Genomic DNA, 16,512 nt, shown 5'->3' on the forward strand with positions numbered 1-16,512 from the left:
TTTTTTGCCCCCCCCCCCCCCGGTAATCCTCATGGTGGAGGTTCATGTCCATTTGTAACCAGGAGCTTCAATCCTTCTGCTTTCCAGCAGTTCCTGGCCTGCAGCTCTCCTGTATTTGTGGAGCCATCACAGTGAGAGGTAGGCAGCGGACACATTCTTTACAGCCCTGCTGATTGGAGCGAGCACTTTATTTGCTCTGGGACAGACTTTGGACTTGTCAGACAGACTCGTATTTCTGTTTATTTTTGCAGTACTTGGCTTTGCTTGGGTGTCTTTCTATGTGAGCGTGCACTGTGACCAGTAAGGTGTTGCACTACAACATGTCACTCCTTTTGTGTTGGAGATGTTTTGTTATTCTTCTTTTCTTAAACTATACATATAATAACTGTATGTTTAACAGTTACTTACTGTGAAATTCATTTGATGTCCTGTTTGCAAATATGTATTTCTGATAACAGGATTTCAGAAGCTAACCGTGTTGTCAGTTGTACTGCTTAAGATTCCAGGGCTTACATGTATGAAGTTTTATGATTATCTTATCTTAGCTTTAAAATTCAGTTAGAAAATGGAACCTAGATTCTTGGCACTTCAGTGCCATAAAGGTAGATAGAGGGACAGTTTTATATAAGCCTGGGCTAAATCTCTTTACAAAAACAAGGAACTACTATTCATGTGAAATGGTAAAAAGTCTGTTGTCTAATCAGCCCAGGATTTAGCATGTACAGTAATTGTATAACTGTACATGTAAGTGAAATAACTGTAATTTTGTAGTAAATGAACTAGTAGTAGTAAATGAACAGCCACTACAGCATTAATAGGAAATTATGGATAAGTCTCTATCTCTACACAGCTAGTCATCCATAATTACCTCCGCCAACAGTGGAGGTAATGTTTTTGCAGGTGTTTGTTAGTTTGATTAACAATGTAACTCATAAAGGAATGAACGGATTTGGTAGGGTATGGCCCATGCAACTATTGATTAGATTTTAGTGCTAATCTGTGTCATAATTTGGACACAGGAATATTTCAAAAGATTATTCACCATTGTGAATGCTGGAAAGACTGCTGACTGTGTGTGAGCCCATTTGTGGCCAAAGTGCATGGCTGCACTGCTGAGCACTCCATATGGAGACAAATCCCTGGGTTAACGACAGCTGCCCATTCATTATCAGTGGAAACAGAGTGCTATCACTCAGCACACCCCGCTGTGCAAGACAGGGACTTAAGGAGCCCATCGAAGCGACAACCCAGAGCTGTGGAAAGCTCTATTTCTTTGTATTGACAGCTGTCAATACAATAATACAATAACTTTTTAATAACTTTCAAACCAGTAATGATAGCAGCATCATTCCAAATGCCTAGAAGTATGTTTTCATGGTCAATCAATCATATTATGAGGGTCGCACTATAATGGGAATATTGTTTTTATGGCAGCATGAGAAACCTGAGGTGCTCTTGGTGGAGCTTTGCACTCTCTGAGCGTTGGCTGGTTTAGTGTGCCTTGCTTTACTGTAGCTCTCAGAAATGCAGTTTGCTCATACAAACCAAATGCTGAAGACATCTCATTTAACAGAGACATAATGCTGTGCACTTGGACTTTGTTCCTCACTCTCTTCCTCAGTGGTTTGTGTAATCCTGGCCTTGCTGCTGTTCCCCACTGTTCAGACTCCAGCACTGTAGTGTGGCATTTCCCTCCTCGGAGGCAAGGCAAGTTTATTTATATAGTACATTTTTATACACAAAGGCAATTCAAAATGCTTAACACAATGCGCACAGAGAGATAAATAGATAAAACATGACCAGGGAGCCCGAAGTGAAAGCAGTCTGACAGTGCAGTCAGTTTGGCTGAAACAGCCTTTCTACTGAGGCAGACTGCCAGATCCTTGTGGTTGCTGCGGTGTGAGGGTCTCCAGACTGTTGACTGTGCACGCCCTCACATTGACCTACTTCTCAACATTTGTGTAACTATAAAGCTGATAGGGGCATTTCAAGAGATGGGGGATGTCATAGCTTAGTTAAACACAGGTATGTTCCAACATACACCAAGAACTTGTTTAGGTAACACAAAGACAGTACATGGTGGGTTTGTTTTCTCTTGGCTGCCACTAAATGAGTTGTTGCCTGTTCATACTTTTGTTACAGGCTGTGACAGTGTAAACTGTTTTCAGTTAGTTGCATTTAGGAATGTCACATTTGACCACCAGGGCAGCATCAGACCAAGTCCTTTTTTCCAATTTTGCACCTGTGTGATTCATGTATGAGCGCTTTGTATGTTTGTCCTGATTAGTCCTACCAGAGACTAGAAAAAATCATTAGGTATGGTTTTGCAGTAGCAGAACTTCATATGTTCAGATGATTTTTTTTTTTCTGTCTGTATCCTTTGTGTTGAATGTGTGTGCCTGTCCATGCTTGTGCATATGTTTGCAATGGAGTATAAGAGGTGCATGAATGTAACAGTAGCCCAGCCAGAACAGCCATTCTGGCTGTCGCTGATTTAAACCTTCAGGCAGTCTCTCTAAAGGAGCACTGAATGAAACCACTACCTGTGGCAAACATTTGACAAATTTATAATAGAGTCTTTTAATCACACTTACTCCTCTCAGCAGGCAAAGGGAATAATTTATTTGTGTCCTCCATGATGTCAGAGACTTAATACCTTAAAGGTTTAAATAGCCTTATCCACCTAGTTGTTGCATAGCTAATGCCGTCTGTGCATTTATTTTAAATTCCACTTGGTCAATTACCCTGCAGCCCAGTTATTATTCCCATTCAGTTCTCCACTGGTCTTTGAACTTAGGACTTAGGCCTCTGCTATCTGTTACATTCATTATCCGTGTTCCCTGTGTCCAGCCAAAGCTTCAGATATGACGCACAAGACTCACTGTTCAAACTTGTGCCCGCATGCAAGTCACTTGTGCATTTTTGCACTGCGTTCTTTAAATGAGTTCACTGCAACTTTTGACCAGTAGTTTGTTTTTGAGTCCTTTTATATTTTAAAAGAATCCTTAGAGCTGTGTTAGTTGATAGTTTTATATTAACAATGGATCAAATGACTGTGTGAAAGGGGCTGTTTGTAGGGATGAATCCACACAGAATAATCTGACTCAGTAGATGATCTCAGGGCTACAGAACTTGAAAGTGTTTTGGTCTTACAGTCTGCAGCTTTGCTGGTTCACTCTAAATTCTGTAATCAGCCCTGTATCTAGCTTCTGTTTTTCAGTCAAAACAAAGGGACACCCCAACAGCATGTTACCTGCTCAGCACCACACAGACGGACAAAGTTAGTGACTAGCTGGGGAACATAGTGAAATATTTAGCTGCCAGATATTTCCCTTCCCAGCAGCTGTAAGAGACCAAAGCAGATTTAAAAGGAACGTATAGACTGGACTCACTTTTGCTGGGTGGCCAGAAATATGATTCAACATGAATGCTAACGTTGCTCCTTGTATGCTAGATGTAAAAATAGACAACTATTTGCTAGATTAACTTTTTCAGGTGATAATATGTCAGTGTAGAGTTTACAGCTTGTAAATGTCTGGCATTATGTGCCACTGATTCGCAAAGTGCAGCTGATAGCTCTCAATTTAAAGAGGTTAACCTCCTTCCGTGTGAAGCTCAGAGGAATGCTGTACCCCATTATGTTGGAGCGTGGGACTCTGTTGCTGGGTTAGGGGAGGCTAGGATGACCTTCAGGAATGCTATTGTTGTGTACTCGATTCCCTTTCCAAATGCACCGTGCTCTATCAGCCTGATGGTCCTCTTTAGCAGAATGCGATATCCACGGGTACCAGGGGCAAGAGAAGGGAGAAGGGGTCCATAAAAAGCCCCAAATAAAAGGCTATTCTCTCTGCTCTGTCTCCCCTGTCCTGTGCTGGAACGGCAGGAATGTGGCAGGCAGACCAACTGGCCCTCAAAGCCTTCAACTCCTAATGAATTTTAAAAGGCCTTTTTCATTCAAAGCAGGGTGCTGGCTAACAGCATGCCTCCTGGCCAAGCATTCAGGGAAACGGAGGAGAGAAGAAGGCTGAGCACTAGAGGGTTAGAGAGGAGGAGGTGCTGGCAAAGTGAGTTGGCATCCACACAGTGTGGTGTATTGGATGTCCCTCCCGGTTAGAGATAATAGGCCTCTTTGCATGGGAAGCCACTGTAGGAGCATTCTTGACACTGCCACAAGGGTCTAGTGAGGATAGTGTAAATGTGAGAGACAAAGAAAAAAGCATAAGCATAAATTTATGATTATGTCTTATCCTACAGGATGAGACAAAAGGGCTCGGATCTGAGATACTGAAGTGACGGTAATTGGTAGATATTTGGTCAGAGGCCATTATATGAAATATCTGTACCTTTCGTTTGTATTCATTTGTATCAATACCACTCTCATGTCTGTATTCTAAATCATAATACACAGCCATCAAGTAGATTATCTTAGCACAAAGACTGGAAACTGAGAAACAGCTAGCCTGTCTTAAGAAAAGCATATCAGTCTTTTCATCCAACTCTCAGCATGAAAGTAAATATGCAGATTTATCAAACTGTTCCTTTAAATGATGGAGAAAATTACCTTAATCTATATTGATCATTAATTTATGCCACTTTTATGTAAATGATAGTGAGAACAAGAATTTCCACAAACTAGTGACAATTATAGACTTAGCTAAATGACTGATGGACCTGAAATAGGTGATTGTACCCAATAGATGGATTTATTTTTGTCTGCATACAAGAAGAGGCTGCAGAACACTGACTTCAAGCTTAATCTGCTGTGATTTGCAGTGTATCTGTGGGGAGCTGTTTTAGGACATGCAGTGGCATGCTAATTGTTTTACTACTAAGTAGCAGGCGGCAGAGCTTTGTCAGTCATGATTACTGCATTAATGCTCTGCCACAACCAATAACAAACCTCATAATTCACCAGCTGCTTTGTTGTAGAAACACGCCCGGCCGTTTACGATGAAGGTATTTTTCTGACAGTGACTAGCATGTTTCTGATTACATTAATATAGCGAAAACAAATGAGATAAAGAGGTTTGGTTACTTTAATTACTGTAATCTTAGTGTGCAATAATCTAGATGACTTGATCTGTCATATTCACTGATCCTAGTTTAGACATCTCAGAAATTTCTTTCTCCTGGGACTTTAACGCACTGCAGAGAGATTAATGAGAACGCTGTGATCCTTCCATTCAGTCATAGTGTTGTGGACAAAAAGTAGTCGACGACATGAGGTCAAAGAAGAAAATGTGCCACAACTTTGGAAATAACAGATTGGGATAGATTGAGATATCAGTGACTGCTGAGGGGTATGTCAGAACAAAAGCCTCCCGGATGGCTGGATGTGTGACAGCAGGAAAAATGTGCAATCCTGCCAACTATGCAGAAGTATATGCGTAGGTTATCTGCTTCAGTGACTCGCTGTTTCTGTTACAACCTGCTGATGGCAGAGTCAAAACATGCCATACACATCAAGAATGTAGACAGGTGGAGGTAAGGTGGTGTTAGCAAGATTTTCTTCGTTTAAATGAAGCCTTTTGCTGCCCCCTGAGAATTATTTAAACGCCACAGCCTATGGATACATTACAGCTTCACAGGTGCATCCCTTTACGGCAGTTGTAGTTTTTCCATTTCCCATGAATACTTCCAGCTGTTTCTCCGACCACTGCTACACAACCACAGGATGTCAATGCGTTGTTTCTTTGCGCCCATGCACTACCTGAGTGATGCTGTCCGGGATAGGGAATGCATGTTTTTGAATATATTTCAAAGGCAAAATAGACCAGTTAACCCCATAGAAAACATTTGAGCTGATTCCTCTTGGGTCTGCAACTCAGTAATTAAAATCATTTGGGCAAAAATTGTCTTAAATCCGGCACAGTCCATGCTTGCCTTTCCTTTTATTGATGTTGGCACAGGCTCAAAGATAGCCTAGGTTGTTGCTAAGTGGAGGTGATTTTTCAGCAACTGCGCCCAGTCCTACAAACCTTCTCAATTTTGCAGCAAGATGTGGGCCAGAGCTGGCAAACACTTGGTTCTTTGGTGTAAGAACACAGCTGAGTGTTTCACTCTTGAAAGACAGTCCAACAGAATGAGCTACCAATGTTTCAAGCATTGAAAACAGATATTACCGGGCTCACAGGTCATGGAGTGGTGAGGTTACTTTTGCTTCATGAACTTTAGGGTTTTCTGCTGCTATTTTATTTATTTTTTTTTTTTGCAAGAACAACATGTTTTGTTTAAGCATTATCACCAAAGTGATAAATTGCAGTAAGTCTGCACTTTGTCTTTATAGCCAGGGCATGCCTTACCATTCAGAAACCATTTAATCACTGCATGCAGTCTTCTCCTCTGAACACTAAAAATGGCCACAAAATTCATGACATTTTTTTAAATGCAGATTTTATTTTTCTTGTTTTGTTTCAGTTTTTCCTCTATGCTTTTTGTCCACATCTCATTTTCCATGTGTACCAAATCGCCAGTCCAAACAGCCGAGCTGCAGTTTTTGCATTCGTGTGGAAAGACAGCTTAATTGGTGCTTTGTGCCACACATAAACACAAGAGACAGAGCACATGCCATGCTGCTGTCTATGTGTAGGGGCCATTACATCTCAAATGGTGTGGGGAGACAAAACACCCTTTGGGTCAGATCACCAGCAGTAATGTCAGAGGAAATGCCAGAGAGCTGAGGTAAAGAGCTGCCTCCTGCCACGACCACTGTGATAGTGGAGGCTCTGCTGTGCTATAGAGAGGTTAAAAAAAGGAAGGAGGAGTCACTGATAATGACACTGTAGTGTTAAACAGACTAATGTGTTTGGACTAGTATAGCCTATTCACTCAATAGTCAAAAAGAATCCGTTTTTAATTTGTGGGGCTAAAATATGCAGCTTTGTCATGCAAGCCTGTCCTCTCTAATGGGCACAGACATGCACACAGGATGTTTATGAAAAAGTCATTAGAGGTTTCCTCACATATAATAAAATAGTGATGGTGCAGAGATGACATTGTTGGGACTCTTTAGCAGTGACACGCAAACACAACAACACATGACGTGAACAAACATCAGAAGAGCAAGTTCTCATCAAACATCTGGCTTGTTTACTTTCTCAGAACCTGACTCAACTTTTTATTTGCTGCCAAACATTTCTACAAGCTAAATAAAAAGCAGAGAGCACCTTGGCTTCCCTTTGCTTTGCATGAACAAAAAAATGACATGGAATAACTGTTACCTATATGTAATATGCATCACTTTGTTGCTGTAAAAGCTTTTAAGAATAAATCACTAGTGAATGCATGAACCCAGTTACTTGGAAGCACACTTTGTTTCTCCTCGTGAACTGAAGCAGAAAGAGTAGCAGAACGCCTGCAGTGGAGATGAAACACGGAGGAGGACAGTTTAATTGTTCTGTGGGATTCTGCTAGCTTACTTCTGGAACATGTATAGATTGGACAGGTGCCACTGTGGTTGTGAGCCACTGGGTCATAAGGCCATTTAAAGAAACACTCATTCAAATAAAAAGCTGTAAAAGCTACATGTAGTAGCTTGAAATTATTAATATGCTTTGTGGTGTATGCTGTAGTTGTGTGTGTGTGTGTAGTTGTAAGGAATAGACATCTCTGTATTTATATGTCATATGCCATCTGGGAAGTTCATGGCAATTTACCTGGGTGACCTCATGGTCCTGCCTTACACGAACGAGGAGAAGCATTGTGTTCACCAGGAAGCCCAGTGAGCAGGCTGAGGTCATAGTGAGATAGGGCTGGTGGAAACACTTCAAGAAACTATTTCTGCAGGAACCCTGACAACAGGACAGTCAAATCACCCTGAGCAATCAGACAGGAGAGCAGCCAAAGTTCAGCCAAAAACAGGCCTGCTCTTCCCTCTAGTTTCAGAGAGGACATGCGGGAGAAATGTGGATTTCCCATTATTTTCCACCAGGGAATGCATTTCACAATATATTCTAATGCTACTGGGTGGCAGCTATGCTTTTATTTCCTCCTTATATGAAAGACAGATGATCCAAAATATCAGACACTTCATTGTAAAAAGTTTAATGTACTTCCTCCAAAATGACATCATTTCACGGCTCATTTAAATGATGTCATCTCAAACTGATGGAGAGAGGTCTTCTTACAGAAATCCAGTGAAAATCCACAAACTGATTTATTTTTCTCTTGTTTCCAGATGTATGATTAGAACTGGATCATATCATAATATTCCTGAAGCCTGGGAATGTTGACGGTTTAACTGTACATCACCACAATCCAGTCTTTTGTTTAATATTTGGAAATGTTTTTAAGTGGATTTCCGTTTGTGTGTTTTTTTTCAGACGGAGGCAATGAAAGGAGCTCTGAAGGATCTGAATCTAAACATTGTGGAAATGACTGATGAGAACGCGACACTGGATGGAGGCGATGTGCTTTTTACAGGTACTGTAGCTTCCACTGCCCCCTCATTTACTGTGTTTGGTTTATAACCCATTAAGTTTTATAGGGTCATGTCAGTCACACAGCAGCCTGAGGCCATCATCATACGGTAGCTTCATTATTCACACTACAGTAAATTTTGACCTTAAGTATGAACTCATGCAAAACAGGCGTAAAAGCCATTCAGCAGGTCTAGTGGTAATCACGATTTTAATATACAGTTAACATTTGTACTGTGTTCAGCTCATGAAAGAAGTCAAAGGTCTATCATAAAATGCAGCTATTAGTTTATAAGAATAAAATATATAGATGGCTTTGATAACTAAAATGTGTTACTGTGGGGTTGTTATGAAATTGTCTGATTGGCTGGCAGGTGCATTAGGTCTTCACTGTCTTCACTTCTAACTTGTTTGTTTCCTAAGTGAAGACATCTAGTTGCATGTTACTGCTTCCATTATGCATGTTAAATGTGTTCCTCTTGGTTCAAACTATAGTAAAAGGTCAGGGAGAATTTTATAACTGACCAACCAGATGTAGCCTGGGACTGCATTCACTTCTAGGACTACTTGAAATTAAGTAAATTTAGAGGATGTAATTTTAAATAGGAAACACTATTGAGTGGTGGGACGGCAGAACAGTCTCAGTCCCTTTTGTAAGCCAGCAGATGGTGGTGGCACAAGTATGTGTCTGTGTGTTGGGATACTCTACGCACACATTCTTCTGTGTGGCCTCGATGACCTGGCACCTCAGCGCAGTAAGCAGAATTTGCAAAAACATTTGTGTGCCGTACTGCATGGTCATATCGCAGCAGCAGGACTCTAAACTTTCACCACAGGGCTTTTTATTAGCCAGAGATCAGGTAATAAACCTGGAAGAGAAGCGAATCAGGAGCATGGTGGTCTTTTATTAGGCTTTCTGTACATTCTCTTACAGTCGCGTGGTGAGTTAAAATGTGGGTCAGTTTCTTCTACACTGTGCAGGCCACCAGGAAAAAGTATAGTACACTTAATTGGGTTTCTAGACAGTGGCTCTGTGCGCTTGTTCCTTCCAACTGAAATTGGTTTCACATGGCAGGGCTAGAAACATTTCCTGTTGGCAGGGCGCTGGCTAACAGCTCATTTTTGTAAAAGCTCAGCAGCTACATTAGGAGCCCATCCCTGAGCCCTGTGTGCTGCTACTGCTGCTGCAGCCTCGCCAGGCATTCAGGGCTCTGTCTGTCTGTGCCCCGCCATACTGACCACAGGCCTTTCTGACAGGCATGCATAAAGCACGCACTGTGTCGACTGCAGCATTCTGTTACTGTGGCTCCCTGTGTTCTTGGTGTTCAAGAGTTACACTTGAATGCTGTAGAGTTACAGATATTTCTTTCTGGATGTACTGTTTTTGTTCATAGAACTTTTCTTACACAACTTTATCGACATCTGGTTCTCCAGGTCGAGAGTTCTTTGTGGGCCTTTCCAAACGCACCAATCAGAGAGGAGCAGAGATCCTAGCAGATGCCTTTAAGGTGAGTGGAAGTGGTGCAGTGTCATAGGAAATAGTCAAATTGCAATTCATACTTAAAGAAAGAAGAAAAATCTTTATTTTTTGCTGCTAAATAATTGTTTGTTGCTCTATATAGGGTATGGTGTGTTTTAGAGCATTTTTGCAGCTGAAAATGATGTGAGAGTGAACCAGAACTGTAAAACTACAGATTGCAGAACCTAAACAATGAGGTGAAAATGCTATAAAACTCTTTGGAACAGAGAGGACCTATACTACAGAGTAGCCTTACACAGTAATTCTCTGTGGGTTTGACACTATATGCAAAATCTTTCCATCAAACATCAGAAGCTGTCTATATAAAACTATTGTTTACACCAGATTTAAATATGTTTGTTAATCTGTATGACACTACGGATTAAAGCTTTGTTGTATAGGTTTTTCTGGACACCTAAATGTAGGGGTGTGAAAGGACATTTTGACAGTAAGATACTTTATGGAATACACAACCACTGTTCTATCTTCAGGGGTTTTTTTAATGGTCCCTAAACATGCTGTGAGTGAACAGACATCCCAACAGGGATGAAGAGGGAAATACTGTTTTATCCATCAGAAAAGCTTTAGGTCAGGAAGATAACATTATCACCCCATTCATCCTGTACTTTTCCACCACCTCCTCTTTCTCTCTAATCTCTCTCTCTCTAATGTCTCTCTCTTCCACCTCTACCTACATTTCTTCCTTCCTTGTATCCACTTTGTTCTGCTGGCTGCAGATGTCTGACCACCAGGTTGTGTCGAGACTACACTCTCTTTGTGGCCACAAACTGGACACTGACTAGAGGATCATGATGACCCCTGTAGTTTATTTTGAGTTGATCTCACTGCCTTTTAACTCTTAAGTACTCAAAATAGTGAACTCCTGTATATCTGTGGCTTTAATTTGCCCCAGCACCTAATATAATTCTGTTTGAGTATTGTTTTCTAGCTATTTTGGAAAGTTATTAAGACTTTTTAGAGATTTGTGTCCGCAAGTAGGAAACAGTGGGCTTGGGGCTAAGTGCCATAGACAGGGTAGAGAAGGACACGAACCACTGCATTGTTGGTTTGACCATAAGAAAAATATTCACTAGGTTTATTTGTCAACTAAAAGGCAACAGTAAGTGTATAAGCCTGGTCTGTGTTTTTTTTTTTTCAGCTCTTTGTTGGTGTCAAGGATTTTGTATTTCAAATAGTTTTCACAATATTTTCCTTTCCAGCTACTTTCTGACTAATATGCCTGTGCTGTGGTTTGGCTTTGATAACCACTCCCATATGACACACGCATCCAAGGGAAATATTCAGAAAAAAATGCCATACATCACTGAAACAACAGATTTGTTACAGCATACAAGCAGGGTCACAGTGTGGGTCACACACACCCACAGACTGATCTGATCTTTCTTGTTTACTGTTATTGAAATGTGAAGAAGTTTTAGCCTGTGGACTCGTGTGTATTGTTTTTGGATTTGCTCTGAGAAACCATGACAAAAGAGACAAGCCGGCTGACTCACAAGTTCAGAGGTGGGTCATGGAATTAAGAGTTCAGCACATTACTGTAACATGAATGGCCTTATTGTAGCGCTTCCATTCTCCCATCTGTATCTGATTTGAATTCCTCATTACAAATTCCTCTGTGTTTTCCGTTATCTTCGATAAGACAGGACTTAATGATGCATCTTTGGCAAACGAGACAAGGAAAAATCACTTGAGCGACCGTTATTGTTCTTTCCATTTTTTTAATCAGGTTTATTCCTCCTGTCATTGTTTTTTCCTATAATTATCAATTTAAGGATCATTTCATTACCAGCTTTGTTTAGCACTCCCCAACTACGCACAGATGTTGACACTCTTCTCTTTGTGGTGCTTGCAGAGGTCAGGGTACTTGGTGCTGCCGATGGAATAAGATTGTTCAGAAAGTAATATAGAGGTTCTTTACTGTTGTAACAAAGAGGTGCTGACACACGAACGTGGGCAAGCTAAGTCTGCTGTGCTTCTGGGTTGGTCAATAAGATCTTTTCAGGTCGCAGTGTGGCAGTACAGCAGCCTGCTACTGCTGATGAAAAAGAATTCTGTCTGTGCATGACTTCCCTTGAGGGTTTATCTTCGTAAGGAGAAAAGTATGACTAGTATTTCTAATTTTACACTGCAGCAAAACTTCCTGTTCACGGATAAGGGATGAAGAAAGGTCAGGCGTTGTGCTAAACAAGGAAAGAGTTCAGGAAAACCTCAAGAATGCAGTAATGAAAGTGTTTAGCCTGATGAACTGCCACGTGCTAATTTGTTAGTCAGTCAAAATATCTGGTTCAGGTAATCATAGCACTTCACTGGAGGTAATAATGCAGCACAAATATTGGCCTGAAAAGTGTCAGCATGTTCTGAAAGGTAAAAAAGTTCCTGATGAAATGATGGAAAATACTTCATGCGATTCTTAAGAAGCAAAGAGCTATAAAATCCCATTCAGTGCATATTATGTCTTTAAGAAAACACATGGATGTCACTTAGAAAAGTTTTTATATGGTCATGTACATTTATTTACATCAACCCATGAAGGAAAAGTTTTGGAAAATAAATTCTCATATTCTATTATAATTCCAATCACAACTCATCTTAGGTTTAAAAGTCTCTGCAGGACCCAGCTCTGATCTGAGCAGTTCTCAAAAGGCTTAATCGATGTTGTAAATGTCACAAACATTCAGTCTCTGTATCAGTTTAATCAATCAAGTTGAAAGTGGTAAATTCTTTGGTCCAATAAATCAAAATCAACAGAAAGTCAGTGGTAAAATAACATAGTTTTGACAGAGTATGCTGTAATTCTTCAAATGTGGTTTTAACTTTTGCAAAAAAAGAGGCTTTTATTGAAGGAGTTGGTCCAAAATCAGCTAAAGATAAATAAAACACTATACAATACTGTACATATGATTGTGTCCTGAAGCAAAATGGACCATATATCAGTCACTATGGATGCTATTGCTGGCTGAACACTACTTTTATCCTTATTCTAAAAAGACATGAGATTTAAAGGCCCTGAAAACATATTTTCAGCCTTTTACTATGAGCAGCTTTTAAATGTCAAAGATACCAACAGTGAATCCCCAATCCACATAATTACAGTGGTTTTAGGTATCATTTTTTATTACCTGTTGTTTTGTAAAACTTGTAATGCAAATGTCTGGTATAAAACCTCCTGCAGTCAGACTCCCACAAGTTGATCTGGGCGATCTCCGTGACATCATCTCCCAGACACTCTTGCTGTTTCCTCTGCGCTGCCTGCTGCTTTATTTTAAAGGCCACTTGAGACCCCATTTAATGATACAGAAAATAAAAAAAAATAGTGTTTCGCTTACATTGAATGGAGCTGTAGCACTTTTTTGGTTTGAATTGATTGTGACAAAGGAAAGCTTACAATAAAGATTATTTTATGAAGATTAATGAAGATTAGAGTTTGAAAATTAGAAAAGAACACAGAGGTTTGCTCTCTTACATTTGGGTAAGTGTGTATGATTTACATTATACAGCTACACAGGTTATTATATATAGCATACCACATCTTATATATTGTATTATGCCATGAGCTAATGATATTGTTGCTGTTCAAAAAAAAATTCTTTTTAGAGTAACAATCTTGTAGAAATACACTTGTGATAAAATTGTACCAGCACTTGCAGAACGTAACTGCTGACACCATCAACCTGAAGTGCTCTGTCTGCTCAACAGTTTGCCCTTACAGAGTGGTGCCATTGATTAAAATAATTTTTATTACCTGGATCTATCCTGTCTTCACATAGCTGGTCATAATCTTCAGTTTGTGGCTCACTGAATTGGACTGTGTTGTGCAGGATTATGCTGTGTCCACTGTACCTGTAGTGGAGGGGCTGCACCTGAAGAGCTGCTGCAGCATGGGAGGACCAGGCCTTATTATCATCGGCTCCAGTGAAGCAGCACAGAAAGCCCTCAAAGTATGTAGCATTTTTATGTGCGTGTTGTATGTACAGTTAAAGCGTTGCCATGCTTTCATCAGCTGTAGTCATGGAAACCCATGAATCAATGCAGAGGCTTTGTTCCTGTAAGCATGACGCACATTGACGCAGTGGGGTTTTTTGATGAATGTATACGAGTCTTGGCTCAGTCCTGCCGGTATGAACTTTTTTTTTCCTCGTTCTGCGAAGTATTCAGCAAGAATAACACTACAAGAGAGGACACCACACGTGTTGACTGAGAGCAGACTCCCTGGCTTTCAGCTTGATGGCTGCTTCCACATTAAAACCACCTGTCACCTTAATCCTTCCTCATTAATTCATATTCTCAGCTAATATGTGGGCATTGCCCCTGGCACTCGCTCTCCAGCTTCTGTTTACAAGAGGGATTGTCCTTCCATTAAACAGCTTGAGCTCATTACTGGATAAAGTTTTTTTTGATCAAGCTTCATTGCAACATTAAAAACCCAAAGGATGCTGAAGGACTCGGCGTGAAGAAGAGACAGTTTTCACTGTGACAGGTCGTCATTTTCATAAGTGACAGGTTATAAATCCCAGCCCCTCCTTCTGAAGGACTTATCCCTAAAACATAATGTAAGACTCTATGTGAACCTTTCTAACAGCACACATGACTGAAATAGAGCAAAATATGTAATGTTGCATTTACACAGCTAGACACAAACATGCACTGCATACAATGACATAGGTATGAAGACTCACCAGCATGTACAGTGCACTCTTGGTCAGATCCTCTTCTTACATGCCTCCTAGTGGGATATCTCCCCCTACTGGCGGAGGGTTACTTTAAGTCAAGTAAAAGTCACTTAGTCTACCTGGGCGTTAATTAAAACCAGACTATCAGACAGCATGTCCTAATGAGGCAAAGTACTTGAGAGAAGCTCAAGGTCAGACTTATTGGTTTGTAAGAATACTTGCATTGCTGTAGTTAACACAAGAACTCAAGAGTCTATGCGTAAACATACATGCTAATTAATTTTGTATTCTAACATCAACTCATTGAGATGCTTGTTTGTTCAACCACCCAAGTAATTAGCTACTGGAGTGAGGAGTAGCCAGTAGCAAGACCTGGCAGAGTGCTCACCACCGTAAGACTTGCATCACCCTCTTATGCAGCAGTTAGCTCCCGTTTTAAAGGACTTTTAACAACCCAGGATTTGTAATGAGGTAATGTCCTCTTTGTGGGCAAAGTGAGATCCTATGAATGCTTGTTTAATGAATTCACAGAGCTTGTTTTGGATGTGGACACAGCTATTATAGCTGTTAGGCTCCATGTGTGTAGCCTTGGGCAAGGCCCAGTTAATTCAGTTTGTCTTCTGGGAACCACATTTTTCTGCTATAGAATATTCACTGACAGAAGAGACGTTCTGACCTTTCTGGAAGATGTGTGATTCATTTTAATGGACGAAAAAGCATAGATGGTTTATAGCTTGCTGACATCTGCTTAATAAGGTTATTAATTTTTACCCTGTTTTGAAGTTTTGCTATGTCTTTATCTGAGATCCCTTTACAGTACTGTAAGAAGTAGTCAGAATACGTGTATGTGTAGACCAGGTGTCGTCTCCTGTCTGTGTTTAGCTCTCCCAAGGATGAGGAGACACATTGACCAGATGGATGTTGTCATCCATCTGCCGCTGTCACTGCCAAACTTCACTCATGAAGTCACCATCCCAAAATGTCGCCTCTGCAGCACCCACTCCCTGTCCTCTCTCACATACTGCTCTCACCAGTCACCCCTTTACTCAGCCCTTTGATTCATGAGGTCATTACTGAAAGTCATAGTCAGGATGATTTGTGCTTGATGACTAAGTCCTGATCACAAAATATCAACATAATTTACCATTTTACACTCATGATGAAACGATGCTTGTCAGTCTGCTCACTTCAGATTAAACTTCACAAATGAAAACAGCTTTGTTTTCCAAGATTATTTTTTATCATCACATTCTCTCATTGACAGTGCCAACATGCTGATGTTTAGCAGTTAGCCAGTTAGCATGCTAAGATTTCTTGATTATAAACAAACACAAAGTACAGCGCTGTGGGAAGCAGCCATGAAGATGTAAATGTAGGCTTCTGCACGAGTGATGTCCAGTATGGTAGTGTTATGATACTGTATCTGAATACTTTGTAGAATACATGTAGAGATTCACCCGCAGAGACCTGAAACTCTGCACGCTGTCAAAAGTGTTTCTGCAGAGTACTGAAGTACGGGTCTGGAAACCTATAAAAATTAAAGGATGACAAACTGTAATCTACTTTAATCATTATGACAGTGTCACAATGGATAATTGAGTGTAGATTGATGGGAATTAGCAGTTTGTCTGTTTAAAATAGATCCCACAACTCAAGGTGAGCAAAAAGTGAAGCCACTGTGTTTATGTCTGAGATAATAAGAAAAAATAAGAAATATGAATTTTGTAGGGCAGGATTGTGGATTCTGTTCTTTTTTTTCAGTATTAAAAGGGAAGTTCTGTATCCTCCACCTGACCTCATTGCCTCCACATCTTCCTCCACTGGATACCTCATGGCACAGTGATAAACGCTCCATATAGAGCAATAATATTTCTAGAGTGAAAGT

General features: G+C 40.5%; 1 protein-coding gene across 5 annotated transcripts in view; it reads left to right on the plus strand.

Moving 5' to 3' along the window:
• The window catches only part of ddah1 (dimethylarginine dimethylaminohydrolase 1), a 66,522-nt gene that overhangs the window by 40,945 nt on the left and 9,065 nt on the right, over nt 1-16,512 (plus strand). For all 5 annotated transcript variants that reach the window (XM_020602870.1, XM_020602869.1, XM_020602866.1 and 2 more), the window contains 3 exons: nt 8,322-8,421; nt 9,852-9,925; nt 13,776-13,895. In XM_020602870.1, coding sequence (XP_020458526.1) covers nt 8,331-8,421; nt 9,852-9,925; nt 13,776-13,895 — 285 coding nt within the window. In that variant the 5' untranslated portion in view covers nt 8,322-8,330. The remainder of the gene's footprint in view (nt 1-8,321; nt 8,422-9,851; nt 9,926-13,775; nt 13,896-16,512) is intronic.

Source organism: Monopterus albus, unplaced genomic scaffold, assembly GCF_001952655.1.
Source record: "Monopterus albus unplaced genomic scaffold, M_albus_1.0 scaffold58.1, whole genome shotgun sequence".
In the NCBI taxonomy this organism is placed as follows: Eukaryota; Metazoa; Chordata; class Actinopteri; order Synbranchiformes; family Synbranchidae; genus Monopterus; species Monopterus albus.